This window comes from Meleagris gallopavo, chromosome 13 (genome assembly GCF_000146605.3).
Source record: "Meleagris gallopavo isolate NT-WF06-2002-E0010 breed Aviagen turkey brand Nicholas breeding stock chromosome 13, Turkey_5.1, whole genome shotgun sequence".
NCBI lineage: Eukaryota > Metazoa > Chordata > Aves > Galliformes > Phasianidae > Meleagris > Meleagris gallopavo.
In genome coordinates, this window is record NC_015023.2 from 10,184,681 (window position 1) to 10,199,240 (window position 14,560).

Here is a 14,560-nt window from a genome sequence, read left to right on the forward strand (position 1 = left end):
AGGCCCAGGCCCAGACCCAGGCCCAAAACCAGGCCCAGGCCTAGGCCCAGACCCAGACCCAGGCCCACAGCTCCTAGCCCATTTGCTCTGGTGCTGCTGAGGCACCTGCTGCGGTAAGGCTGTGTATGGAGGTGCTGAAGTGAGTGGTGAGCAAAACTGGGGCAGCCGAGGGGGCTGTGGAGCCCCGGGGTGCAGCTTGGGGCCTACTGCCTCCATAGGGCGGGGGGAGGCCCAGGGCTGGGCCGTGGGGAGGCCGCAGGCTGCGTCAAGGCTGCTGGGTGCGTGGATGTTGCCATGGTGACAGGCCTGGCGGCGAGGCTTTGGCGGAGGACAGAGGTGCGGGGCTGGGGGGGGCTGTGGGGCTGAAGGGACTGACGGGATCCCTGCGGGATGGCAGATGCTGGGGGCGGTGCTGGGCCCTGGGACTCCCCCACTTCATGCCCCCAGCCACAAGGTCCATCGTGCCCCATGTGCTCCGCAGAGGGTCAGCCTGACCGCAGGGAGGGAAACGGATGGCCCCCAGCCTCCCTGAAATGTAAATAGGCGATAGGAGTAGTGCTGCGGCCTTGGAGGCTGCTCTGCTGCTGAGGCAGCTACAAACAATGCCCCCCCGCCCAAGCAGCCCTGGCTGGGTCCTCTGGAGGGCCACAACAGGGCCTGAGGCTGTGCCATGTCACCCACCGAACAAATCCCCATCCCACCGGCTGCCCCATCCCCTGTGTTCCATCTGCCCAGCCTGAACTCAAGTTCAGTGCTTGCATATGACAGTCACAGAAATGGGAGCCATTGCACCCAGAGTTTTGGTGTTCCTATACACCTGGTCCCATCTGGTTGCATGTATTTCTGTAGAGCAAGCGAAATGGAGGTCCTAGAGGAGAAAGAAGAAGAGGAGCAAAAGGAAGAAGAGCTGAAGGCTTTGGAGGTCAGCAGTGAGCTTCACGACACAGACACAAAACTGTCTGTGGAACAAGTCTGCTTTTCAAGTGATGTACCGTAAGTTGCACGTGTGTGTCAGTCACTGGGATGAGCAGAGACAGTCCTGCGGGGGGTCCATGGGGAAGCTGCATGCTTGTAGCTGGTGCTGAGGCTTGTTTGTGCAAGGCAGGATGGGGGGAGCAAATTTAGGCGAGCTTGGTGAGCTGTCCATGTCTGTGAGTAAGACAAGATAAATCACTTCATTTTCCATCCATTCAAGACTGTATCAAAACACTGTATAAAGATCCCCCAGTCCTCTCGGTCTACATTAGCTTGCCATCACTCCAGAGAAGCTTGGCTATGTCAAAATCATGCCCACTTTAAACGATCTCTTCTTGGATATGAGCCCCATTTTTTTCCAGCAGGGAGCCCTTCCTGTGTTTTCATAGCAGATCATCCTGTCTAAATTGCTCCCCACTTTATTACCTGTGTTTCTCTGCCTCCTTCTGCCTCTCAAGTGATTTTGACTGGAACAGCATCGACACATCCCAGTTACCAGACTCATACAAGGTGAATTCCCCAAGGGAAAAGAAGCTGCTGCGCATTGCTCACCATTACCACCAGCAGTTTGCTCACCTCTGCCCTGAACGCAAGCCGCTCTTTCTGCACCCTGTCAACGAATGTGGCGTGGAGGTAAAGGGTGGTGTGGAGATGGGCCCAAGCTGCATAGTTTTGTCTAGCTATGGACCTGTTGCTCCCCTGAGTGTGTGGAATTGCTTCTTTAGATCAGCTTCCTCCAACATTTATTATATAAATGGCATACAAGGCAAATAAATAAATAAATGCCAGAGGATATAGAAGCCAGAAAGTGCAGTAGCTATTTGTCTCACATGAAAACTAAGAGATCTGGCTCACATCTGCAGTGTGGCTGAGATTAGCTTGAATTTTTAGGCACTAACAAACACAAGTGTCTACTGGCACAAAGCATCTTAACTCCATGCATTTCCAATTCTGAATGGTGATGAGGTGTACCATCAGTATGTTGGTATGCTCCAGGGAAGTCCTGAGTGTAAGCTGCAACAACCAGGGGTTGTCTGAGGATGGCTTTGGACAAGAAACTGCACCGGTAATCTGTTGGCTAATCAAAGTCCTCTTGTTGCCTTACAGAAGTTTGTGAGCACAACAGTGAGGCCAACCTTGCTGCCTTACACAGAGCTGTACCACTGGGATGGCTGTGCCAGCTTTGTCTCTGATTATCTCACTATGGAGCCCCTCAAGTGCCCTCTCACACCGGTAAGAAAGGGGCTGCAGTCCCTTCAGAAACATCCCCATGATGGAGGTGAAAGAAGGACGCAATGTGGAAACCCGAGGGGCTGGGATTACAAAGTCCTTTTGTCCCTCCAGCACCTCACAATTACTTGGCAATCCCCCTAGAGTCATGGGGGTGGTATGAACCAGCAAAAGCAAAGGGACCAACCAGTCTTTGTTAGCAAGGACTGCTGATATCCTTCATTGTGCTCCAAACAATCTACATGAGCTCCATGCTGGCCAGGTGTGTCCCAAGAGTCCCAGGGGCTCAAGAGACACTTTGGTGTCAAGAATGTGTCTTGATTTAGTGGACAAAGACTGATCAGACCTAAGCTCCAGTCTGATATATGGGCATAGATGGTGTAAGTAGAACACTTCTATGTTCACTTTGTGTATTGTTCCCGTTGCCTGGGGAGTGAGGACCAAAAGGAAGTATGTTCCCTTTGTGCTATAATTTAGGTTATGAGTCTTTTGCTTTGAAATGCTGCAGGCAGACCAGCTGGAAATGGAGATAAGCCCCATTCTGGTGTTGTGGTGGTTAGCATTAGATTCTCAGTAGCCTGGCAAATTTGTCCTGCACATCTCTCCCTATGGTTAAATTTGCACAAGATTTAGGGTCAGAATTTCTCCACATTACTTTGTAAGGAACTTTTAGCATCTGTAGTTTATGTATGAGTTTCATCTCAACAGACTCCCTATGGATGCAGTGCCCAGGGATACGAACAATGCCCTCTCTCTCTCATTCCCGGGGCTTGTTTCAGCTTCAGAAGACAAATGCTGTGAACAGATATCCCTTTCTTTCAAGCCCACTTCACTCTATTCCCCAACTACCATCCTGAAGTACCAGCGAGGGAACTGCTTTGACTTCAGTGTGCTGCTGTGCTCCATGCTGATTGGAGCTGGGTACGATGCCTACTGCGTGAATGGCTATGCCACCCACGACATATGCAGCTTGGATGAGACTCTGGAGGAATGCCCACTGCTCAGGAAGCCACAGGAGGTGAGGAGTCCTGCAGCGAGCAGGCAGGCGGGAGCCTGGGTGTCTGGTTCTGATAAGAAAACCATGACATTGGTGAGAAAGACAAAGCATACTGGAGGCCAGTGAAGCTGGCATCTCTGGTGTGTCCGCTGTGTGATAAGAATGAGTGTGATGGCAGGCTGTGGGGCACCCAGCCCCATTGCCTGTTTGCTTTCTAATCATGTTACTCATTTAAAGAGGGCAACAGTCTGCCCACGCTTTCTCCCTTTTCTTGATTCCTGCTGGGTTTAACAGCAATTTCTTGCTTTTGTGGAGGCAGGTACCAAAAGAAGAAGTGAAGAATTCTAACAAGTATAGAGTTAAGTCCCCCCCAGACATGCGCAGCAAGTTTGAGCTTCAGCAGGAGGCCAAGAAGAAAGCAGAAACTGAAGCTACTGAGAAAAAGGAAAGAGAAGAGAAGGGCATGGTGAGTCAGCAAGGTCTACCCTACTCTCAAACTCCATTAGCAAGAGTTGAGACAATGGGTAAGAGTTGAGACATGGGTAATAGCTGACCAAAGAAAGGAGCTCACGACCCTCCATGCAGTACCGTACAACTCAGATTCTGGCCATGAGCACATGGTTTCTGGAAACACGGTGTGTGCTAGCAGAGGAATATACCCTGAGCATGTACTACATCACTGTTCTGAAGAGAATTAAGGGTTTGGAGGTCTTCAAAATTGGGCAGGGGAAAGAATAAGGTTGCTGGTGGATTGGACTAAAGTGGCAATAAAGTAGCAATAATTACTGCTCTGTCTTCTGGACTACAGGAAGCAGAAGAGCCCAAACGTGACCATTTGTGTGGCTTACGGGTGCATGCATGGGTTTTGGTTCTGTCTGGCAAGAGAGAGGTTCCCGAAACTTTCTTCATTGATCCCTTCACGGGGAACAGCCATAGCACCATGGATGAGCAGTTCCTTGGGATTGAGAGTGTCTGGAACCACAAGAACTACTGGGTGAACATGCAGGACTGCCGGAACGGCTGCAAGGTAGAGAACTCTTAAACACCCCTGCACCTGAAAGGGACAGTCAGGCTGAACGCTGAGGGAGTCCAAAATCAGTGGTGATCCAGGTTTCTAGTTACTATTCCCCTGCACTGGCTCTAGGCACGTAATTCTGATTACTTAGACATCAGACCTGGTACCTGGAGCTAGTTCCTGGCATCCCACTCTCTGAGCTAGCAAATATGGATCATACCTATTAACCCTACACAATGCTGGAATATCAGCTTTGAAGGCTGGCTGGACAACCATTCTCCCAACAAGAACTTTTAGGGTAAAATCTGTTAAGTACAGCTCAGGGTAGGAAAGATCTTGATTTGGCTCTTCTCACACCTTAGCTACTGCCAAGCTGATAGAAAGGCTGGAAGGAGAGGGGCTGAATCAGAGTCACTTTAGGCCCACCTGGGACCATACATGCCTCAAGGAAGGAAGCAGAAGCACTTCCCTCAGCCATGGCAGAGATACCATGAGGAAAAGGACCAGTAGCCTTTCAGGCAAAGAGCCAGTCTTTGGCATCCCACCAGTGAGCCAGAGATCTGATGAGCTCAACCTCACTGAGATCCAGGGTGTCCAGAGTCTGCAGGTGTGCAGAAGCAGTGTTAAGTTTAGTGTCAGGCCCTTGAGGCTGCTCTGTATTTTTGTGGATTTCTTCTGTTTGGCCTAGGATCTTGTCTTTGATTTGAGTGATGCTGTCCACTGGGAAATCATGCTTTCAGAGACTGACAAGCCTCTTCAGCTGCTCCTGGGTGCTGCAAAGGAAAATGAGCTGTTTGATAGGAATGTGGATGACATGGTGAGTGACCTGAATGGTTAGCACTCAGCCTTCCAGTGCACTGACCTTTGGGACACAGGAATTTCAGAAAAATAAAATTAAAACAAAAGTTTTCTGAACATCCTCTCTCTGCTAGTCAGCAGACAGCTCTTACAAGTTGTCAACCAAATCTAGAAATAAAGTATGTATAAATGTTATGTTGTCTTGCTGGAAGAACAAAATATGATAAAGCAGGCATTACACCAGCACAGCACTACGGAGAAACACTGATAACAGTACATTCCCTCCTCCTCATATCTAATCTTCTCAGCTTTTGTTCATCACCAGGGATCAAAACTTCTTCTGTGGTCTGTATAAAATAAGCTGGTCATTAGTTTGAATGGCAAAAGTCACATTCATAATCTGCCCAGCATAAGCGTTAGCCACTTTTCGTTAGGCTTGGAATAAGATGTGCCTAGCAAGAATGCAGGGATGCAGTAAAGTTTACCTTCCCTGAAAACTGCGGCATGCTGCTTGCTCCTGCCCTCTGGCTGTGTGTGATTGATACAGCACATAACTGTGCCACTGTGTTGCGTTGCACAGGATAAAATGTGGCCTCGTGTGAGTTGCTCGCTGATTGCTGCAGTGCATTCTCCAGAACCAGAAGGCCTGGCACTGTCAGAGAAATTACCAAAAATGAAAATTTTTGTTTCAACAGGAGGAGGAAGAAGAGGAGGAGGAGGAGGAGATAAGTTTTGCCATGCCACCATCATGGGTAGCTCCAATTCAGATATCTCCCAAAGGTGCGCACTCTTTGCCTTTTGCTTGCCTTCCAGCTAATCTTTTAGTAGATCTGGAAGAATTCTGCCTTCAGGATGTTTGAGGTACAGCAGCAAAGTGCAGTAGATCAAGGCATGCACTTGCTATTGGTTTGAATGCACCTTCTATGCACTGTCTCATTGTGGATGGGTAGTCCCCATAGGTACACACACCTTTCCTGCTAACTGAATGATTTTGCCTGGGATGGACTTTCTGTTACCACTATGCATATGGGACTGCCTGCCAATCTTTCTGACACCTCCCTTGCCTACTGCAGAGTTTGAGACCCGCTGTTCCCAGGGGAGGAAGGTGATCCTCTACAAGAAGGCAAAACTGGAGAAATGGGCACCATACTCCAATGGAAATGGGCTGGTAAAACGCCTCACCGTCTACGCAGACTCAAACTGTAAGAGGATGGAATTTATTTCACCTTCTCTCCCTGACCTTAGTTTCTGTTGACAAAGAGGAATAAGTCTTTTTATGGTAGAAGTCATCAAACTAGATTAGAATTCATCTATTAGGATTCATCTATAAAGTGCCCCGGTGCACAGAGCCAATTCTAGTAACTATGTGGGCTGCTTGCACAAATATCAGATGAATCCTACCATTTCCAACTGGGTGATGTAAGGCTGTGAAATTGCATGTCTCCTGCCAGATACCAAAGCAGTAGAAGTGAAAGAGTGGTTCAAAAACCGTGAAGACATGTTGGATATGAGAGAAGTGAATAAACAAACACAGCTGATCACAGAGTACTTCAGCCCAGGACACCTCTTCGGTCTCAAAGGTATTCTAGTTCATCTGGGCAACCAAGACATCATGGGAATCTGTTCTAGTAGTTGCAAAAGCCCGAAGCAGGGGGGTTGCAAACATGTAGGATGAATTGCATAGATTAATCATATAGTCTCTGAGAGTAGAGAATTGGGTTGGTTGTGCTTCCAGTCCTGGGCAACACTTTCCCAGCATAACAGAAGGTGACATCTGTATCATATATAGTGATATATACTTTTACCAGTAAGGTTGAAAACTGTCTCCTTGGGATGATATTCAGTCTCTCAGTGTTACGCAGCTGTAGAAGACAAAGTCCTGCATCAGATGTGCTACTGAAGCAGTGTTTCTCCCCAAGAGGTTGCCCAGTTTCTGGTGTGGAAAGAACAGAGTCCAGACTCTACTCACTACTACCTTGCTGTGTGAGGAAGGCAGTGACCCTGAAAAGCTGTTCTGCCATCCTCAGGCCATGGTATATTGTTTAACAGCAGTGAGGATATAACATTCCCTTCCCACACTCTTTGGTGCATTTGATTTGTTGGCTGCTCAAGAAAATGAGACTTCCTCTGGATGTGCCTGTGTTCACAAGTATTGTGATGACTAGTTGTGAAAACATATGCAATCTCTTTTGTGTCCTTAGTACACACCTATAAGTCAATGAACCCACAGACTGAACGTGTGATGGAGTTCTACACTGAGACACGAGTCGATGGCCTCCAGAAACTTGCTGAAAATGAAAACGAGATGAAAGAGTACTTCGTGGGGCGAGATGACTTCAAGTACTTCCAGCACACAGAGTTTCGTGCTAAAAGAAAGAAAGTAACTTTGGTTGACACCAGAACGGATGTTAACTCCCGGCCTATAGTGGTACGGCCAAGACAGGAACAGAAAAATATCTGTCACAGTGATATTTATACATTGCAGAACATGCTGCCTGAGGCCTTAGGTTCATTCTTAGTGAACACAACCAAGGCAAAACTCCAGATGAAGCATTCAAGTCTTGTTCAGCTGCTGTCTTTCAATTGCTTGCTTGACGCAGCCACAGTGTACGCATTTGTCCCAAAACACACTGAGAACTCAAATGAAACTAGGAGATTATGACCTGGAAAATGTGTGTCAGAGGAAAGAAAAATAGCTTAACGATGATTTTGGAAGGAAATTTTCACGAGACTCCAAACTGTTTTGTTCTGACCCCAAACTAATGTTCTGTGATGCTGACAAAGTGTCCCGTAGTGCTGTTACAAGCAGGTACCTCTGTCCAGTCAGATCTGATTGGGAGAACAGATGAGAGAGGAAACCTGACATCTGGTGGTATGGCTCAGACATTTCATCTGCCAAGGCAGAGCCATGCAATGGCCTTTGGGTCAACACCAAACGTTTTTTTTCCCCCTTCTTTTTGTTGGGGAATCTGGGATATTTTGTTGTGCTCAGAATACCTTGCTTCCCACAGCTCCATCAGACTGAGATGCATCCCAAGCTAACTTTGAGCTTGAAGAGCACGCTCAGCTCCACAAACAGGAGTCTGTATTGCTTTAAGCAGCTTTGTGTTTGTTTTTTTTTCAGGGACCAACCATGGGCCAAGGCTTTAGGAGTAGCTGCCACATCCAAATTGGGCAAAAAGGCCCAGTTCTTGTCTCGAGCTTTGATTTAACTCTCCACAAATGTTGCCATTTTACTCTGTGGTCTAACTTGCTTCCATCTCTTTCTCTTCACTTAGCAAATCAAGGAGTGTTTCCACAGAAACCTACAAAAGCCTGCTGATGAAGATGTAGCAGAACGTGTCTTTCTGATCGAAGAGGAGATGATCCAACTGACATACCACCTCAAGGATAAATACATTACAGCCTCAAAGAAGGACTTCTTCAAACCAGCTGAGAGCTATAGGAAGCAAAGTGAAATCATGACCCCAGAAATGTGCATCACATACCAGGTATGGAGAAAATCTACCTAGATTGAGGAGCACTTCTGGGTCATGGGGACACAAAGGGTAGGTGCAGTGTCAGTGGAAGCGTGGCATGGCATGGCATATTCATGCTCAGCTTCTCCTCCATCTGCTCATCAGGTAGTGTATATGGCCACTGAGATCTTGCAAGATGCTGACTCAGCAGCTGTTTGTCTCAATCCTGCAGATTCACGACAGGGAAGTTGAAATTTCCTTTGCTGTTCTCTCTTAGAGAGACTACAGCAGAAAAGCAGGAGCAGATTTTAACTCAATTTCTACCATAGATCACAAAGCTCGGGTCAAGCTGTTGTTTAAATCATCCCCAGCTTACTCTGCAAATTCAGACAAGATACTGAGGCTTTATTTATTGCTGATAGATAGACAGACAGATAGCTTTAAATAAAAGAGATCCCCAAAAAAGGAGAGTGCTGTCATTACGCCAAATTCTCTCATTCGTGGAGGGGTCACTCTGTTAACATCTCTGATGTGAGTCTGTAGTCAGAGGAAGAAATCTGCCTGCATCATCTGCAGTGATACTGCACAATTACGCATAAGAAATCAGATTACCAAAATAGATATACTATGAATATATGTTTTTTAATTTATATTTCTGGGGAGATGCAAATGCTGGAGTGCTGTCTTTTCATCTCTAACCCTGTAAAAACAGTCTCAGCCAAATAATAGGAACATTATCAAAGAGGTGGAGGACATGCAATCTGGCTGACATTACTGATGGACTCAAAGTCTAGGTGAACTCTAGTCAACTATTGACAACGGGTTGGATGTTTTTGTGGTGTAAAGCAGTGTCCTTATATTGACTTAGCAGAATGGTGTCAGTTTATGTTTGCAAAGTACTTGGTCCCATGTACCCAGACAACAATGCTGCCTTTCACTAGCTTATCTGCTTCCAGGCGGGGTCCTCTGAGCAGCACACAAAGCTGGTTCACCTGTACAAATTGTTGCGAGAGCTAACAGAGGAGGAGAAGCAGCTGAAGCAACAAGCCTGGAGAACTCAAGCAGAGGTAATAGGGAGCTGTCCTCACTGCTGTCAGCATGGTCAGGAGTGGAAACTGGTTTCATTTGACAGGTTGCCAAAGCCTCATTCAGCTTAGGCTGTGATAAAAATAAAACTCTGGTGTTGTGAAGCTGGTCTGCATGCTGAATGACCAAGTTTGCAACCCATCCCTTGTTCAGTACAGATCTTGTATAATATATGGAGAGTCACACACTTTCCAAGTCTTGCTCTGTTTGTTCTCAGGGATGGAAATGGTTTCAGAGAGAAATAACAGCGTGTGAATTGGGGCATCCAGGAGTAGATCTGTTTGTTTTCTTGCCTGGGAATGAAACCAAAAAGAAAGGATGTTGTATGTAATGTAACCTAATTGCAAGGCATTTCCAGGAAACCGTAACAGTAATATCAAAGTGATTTATTTTGTAGGAACAACTGTAGGGAAATACTTCACAAAATACACTGCTTGTACTGCTAATCATACTGTGACTGGTGTAACAAATTCATGTGCTTACAAGTTTTTGTGGTGACTTCACGATAAATTCAGTCATTCTAGCAAGTGGAGACAGAGCAATTGGATTTGATTGGTTTTTTAATTGTTTTTCTGTGAAAGAAAAACCCCTGGAGAGGAATGCACAACAGCAGCATGCAGAATATTAATAATAGCTAAGAAAAAGCTTGCAACATTTTTCAGAATTGTGAAGAGTGTAAACTGTGACCTCATGAATTACCTCCCCAAATTTCTTAGTCTTGATGTATTCACAGACAAAATATTCCTGTTGCTTGTGCTGTGTATCCTGTGTACTGCTGTGACAAAGCAAAAAGCCAAAGCTGTTACTGCAGTTTCAAATGAACTTTTTCATAAAGGTCTGGGATATATTTAACCTTGTGCTACACTTGTGGCATGCAGCATCTGCTCTGTTAGCATGTGAAAATGCTGTCACTTGGTGGGAAAGTTGAGATGTCTTTCTTCTGATTGCTTGGAAGGTGCTAAAAATTCTGGAGATCCGTGAGAATGAAGAAGCAGACATTAAATTGTCAGCTTCAATATATGATACAGAGAGAAATGAGAAGAAAAGACAAGAGTACGAAGCCATGGTAGGTGGACTTTACTAATCCCAGTATTAATTACATGCACGCAAATAAAACCCAGAGTAAGCATTTTCTGTCTGACATATTAGCTCTGAAGATCTTTTAGTATTATTAGGAGATACAGGGCCAAATCCCTAGCAAGTTGAAAATATGACATGGCCTTGTTAAGACCTTCTGGCTCTCTGGCCACATCAGAGAGAAAAAAATAAATAAATGTTGTTTTATTTTATTTAGATAACAATTTAATAACTAATCCTTGTTAATTATTTTAATGATAATAGGGATTAGGAGGAGAGTGTGATAACGGAGTCCAAGCTGCATCCTTACAGCCATTTCTCACTTCATTAGGTGTATGTGCACATCTTTGCACATTTCGTTCCTCTATGAATCAGTTGGTTTTTTTGTTTTCATTATTACTTGCAAAGGCAATTTTGTTTCAGGGTCTCTCTCAGGGAATTATTACCTTATGAATGTAGTGAGCAAATTAAAAAAAACTTGAAGAATAATTACTTCCAGCTTTTTAAAAATCTCTGGTATGTTTCTTGTGAATGATTTTTAGACTGAACCTTCCTGATTGGAGAGGTTATAAGAGGTGATACTGGGTTTTATATGCCAGACATCTGGCGTGAAGCACAAACAGAGGCAAAGGTCCAGGAATCAGCTATTTGGCAGGCTACAAATTAATGGCACTCAAAATATCCTATCCAAATACAAATGCCTTTTTTGGAGCCCTTCTTGCACATTTTATGTAAGATAAATCTCTGCAGTCAAGGAAATTAGGAAAGATATTAAAAAGGGTGATAAAAAATAAATGACAGAATGAAAAACACATTAGTATTGTACAGCTAATGAAAAGCTACAGATTTGGTCAAACTATAGCAAAAGGAAACATTTCCACCACTAGGTTGCAGGAGTTTAGGCTTTTGCTTTTATTTTGCCTTATTATAGGGTGTTTGGGGAACAAGCAGATGGGATTGTGACTCTTTCTGTCCTTCCCCCTTCAGATGAACGCAAAGAAGGATGAGTTCCCAGGACAAAAGGAACAGGATCTGGATTACCTGGCACCTTTTCTTATTCAAATTGGCAGTCCAGAGAAAATGACCAAAAGGCAGGCCCTCCGCCTCAGAGACGACTGCCTGAGTGATTTTAAGAATCGTCTGGTTTCTAAGGCCAACATCATCCAAGCTCATTTTGAAAAGGTATTCCCAGCCTTGCTCCATGTCGTGCATGTCACTGGAGTCGGTTTTGCACTGGCAGGGGGGTAATACACATCTCATCGTGACACCAGGCAGGAAACAAAACTCCTTTACCTTTAAGGGAGCCCTAGACACACCTGTGTCACTCTGTCATTAACATGTGAGATCAAAGAATGGAATAGCTCCAGAGTCAAATTTAGTCCTTGTTTCAAGCAGAGCTGATTTGGTTCTCCAGTGCTTCTTAACTATGGTGAAGCAACACATTCTGGTCTTGCAGCCTCTCACTGGTCCGTGTGTATTGATTCCCTTGTTTTCTTCTTCTGTGAGACCTCATCTCAGACTCGCTGCCTCTCATGAAAATAAAGCAGCCCTTATTTGTGGTTTCCTTCATCTCGGCTACCTGAACTCTGAGTTGCACTTCTGTGCATCTCCACTCCTCGCTTTCCTTTCTATTAGCCTGACTTCTTGCCACTCTCTCTCTCAACAGGAGGTAAAAGAGCTCCAGAAGAAGAACCAGCATTTTCAGGAAAATCAGAATCAGCTCAGCGAGAAGGAGGAGGCTGACTTCCTTGCTGATTACTCTGAAACCATGTTCCGTATCCACATTCTAGCACTAAGACTCGACAGGTACAGGGAACGATGTCTTGAAAAACATTCAGGGGAACAGGGAGGTCTACCAGTCAGCGTTCCTAGTTACTGAGCAGTGAAGCTGTTCTGTGAAACATTCTACTCCATGTCCTGCTGCAGCTTTCCTCTGATAATTCTACTTCTTGTCCTAGGGAAAAGCAGACAGCACCACAGAAGTACCTTGCTCTTGAAGAGAAGCTGCGCAAAGACCCTCGCCTAGCAGAGCACCTCGGTCATGCCTGATTGCTTCTTTTTTCCTTCAGATCAGACACTGGAAATTAGTGCTGAAGTCTGTTAAAAGCAGCCTTAAGAACAGTGAAAAGGTTTTCCTATTTGCCTGCAAGAAATCTTGCATTCTCATCAGGTTCTGCTAAAAGTCTTTGTGCACCTGTCTCTGGAGTTCCAGGGGATTTTAATGAACCTGTACCATCTACTATCTTAGGCAATCCACTGTCTTGCTAATAATCATTCCCTGATACCAAAAAATAGAAGCCAGTTAGTTGTGTTGCCACACAAGTCCCCAAACCTGCTAGGAATCGATTCCTGATGTCCTGGACTAGGCACAGCAGACACATCTGGTGGTTCTGCCCACAGCTCCCAACAACTGCTGTCTTCAAGGAGTAATCTGTAATGATCATCTTCAACAAAAGCTACACTGACCACAGACAGAGGAAGGTAGAAATGTTTGGGTTTTTTTTTTTCTGGTGATAGAATAAGGTGCATTACACATGAGATATAGCATGAGTCAGAGCAGATGAGACTTTGTTTACACTAGCTGCCTATTTTAAGTGATAGATACTTTAATCAGCTTTTATAGAGAACCCCTATGACTGCCTTTTTTATTGCAACAGAATCATTTTCTCTTGCACTGTTCTCATTGTAGAAAGCCACCTAGCAGAAGAAACTCATTATGCTTAATCCAAATATAACAGGTCATTAAAATCTACCACCTTACCCTTGCAAAGGGTGGCATCCAATTAGGTGTTGATGGAAGGATGATGCACTCCTTTTGTGTGCAGCGTCTGCGTCTCCCGGGGAGGTGGCTGACACCACAGCAATTCTCTGGGTGTGACTGGGCCTCCCAGCCCGAGTTTTGCAGCTCTGAGGGCTTTTGTGACAGCACCTGGCATCTTCAGGTGTCTGACAGCAGCAGCTCAGGGCTGTGTCCCTCCGTCAGTGCTTTGCTGGCGTGGTGACCTAACGCAGCTAGGTCACATAGAGAGAAAGCTCTTACCACAGAATCACAGAATGGCCTGGGTTGAAAAAGGCCCACAGTGCTCATCCAGTTCCAACCCCCTGCTGTGTGCAGGGCCACCACCCAGCAGCCCAGGCTGCCCAGAGCCACATCCAGCCTGGCCTTGAATGCCTCCAGGGATGGGGCATCCACAGCCTCCTTGGGCAACCCATTCCAATGCCTCACCACCCTGTATGTGAAAAACTTCCTCCTCCTCTGTGACAGATAAATACGGGTACCTGGGTAAGAACCCAGCACTGAAAGAATTAAAGGAATATAAGGAGTGAGACAAAGCAATTCCCGAACCACAGAGAGTGAACTCCTGCAGAATGACGGACCGCAGAGAAGCAGGGAGGAAAGAAATGCTGAGGACTCAGGAAGCAGGAGAGGAGCAAGCCAGCCTGCGAGTATTAAATCAGCATTAACTCAATAACAGATGCCAGAACAAATTAACTTAGAAATCCTGTTACAGGCAGCCACCGGGGACACAGCTGCCTGCCAAGAACCAGCCAACGCACACTGCAGAGAGCAGCACTGCACCACCCAGCTCCCTTCTGGTGGAGCTGCCGGCTGTGGGTCCATTCCCGCCTGACGGGAACCCGAGCGAGGCCGTGTCACCACCCACAAACCCGAAACCCCGCAGCGACCCTATCTATCTCCGCCCCTCTTTATTGGCTGGGCCGGAAAAGCTCCTCCAAGAAGCCGCGCTGCGAATGGTCAACCGCTCTGTGGTTCCCATGGCAACCTCCCATCCTTCGTCTCCCATTGGTCGAGCGTCTGACAGAACCCCGGCAACCGCACGGCGCGGCGGCTCCGCGGGACAGAGCGGCACCGCGGATTGGCTGGGACGCCGGAGAGCAAGGGCGGCTCTGATTGGTGGAAGC

General features: G+C 46.3%; 1 protein-coding gene across 2 annotated transcripts; it reads left to right on the forward strand.

The window, feature by feature from the left end:
* The first annotated feature begins 19 nt into the window (after positions 1–19).
* On the forward strand, positions 20–13,435 carry DRC7 (dynein regulatory complex subunit 7). Of its 2 annotated transcripts, none has more exons than XM_019619630.2 (18): positions 20–113; positions 850–993; positions 1,434–1,608; positions 2,083–2,208; positions 3,029–3,223; positions 3,522–3,668; positions 4,011–4,229; positions 4,906–5,034; positions 5,711–5,795; positions 6,089–6,217; positions 6,467–6,595; positions 7,217–7,443; positions 8,294–8,506; positions 9,430–9,540; positions 10,515–10,625; positions 11,624–11,818; positions 12,303–12,442; positions 12,595–13,435. In XM_019619630.2, exons 2-18 carry the CDS (start codon positions 860–862, stop codon positions 12,683–12,685), a joined length of 2,556 nt encoding a protein of 851 aa, XP_019475175.1. In that variant the 5' UTR covers positions 20–113; positions 850–859; the 3' UTR covers positions 12,686–13,435. The 2 variants fall into 2 exon arrangements, with proteins under 2 accessions (XP_019475175.1, XP_010716150.1); XM_010717848.3 differs by lacking the exon at positions 20–113 and adding an exon at positions 146–336.
* Positions 13,436–14,560: the final 1,125 nt, after the last annotated feature.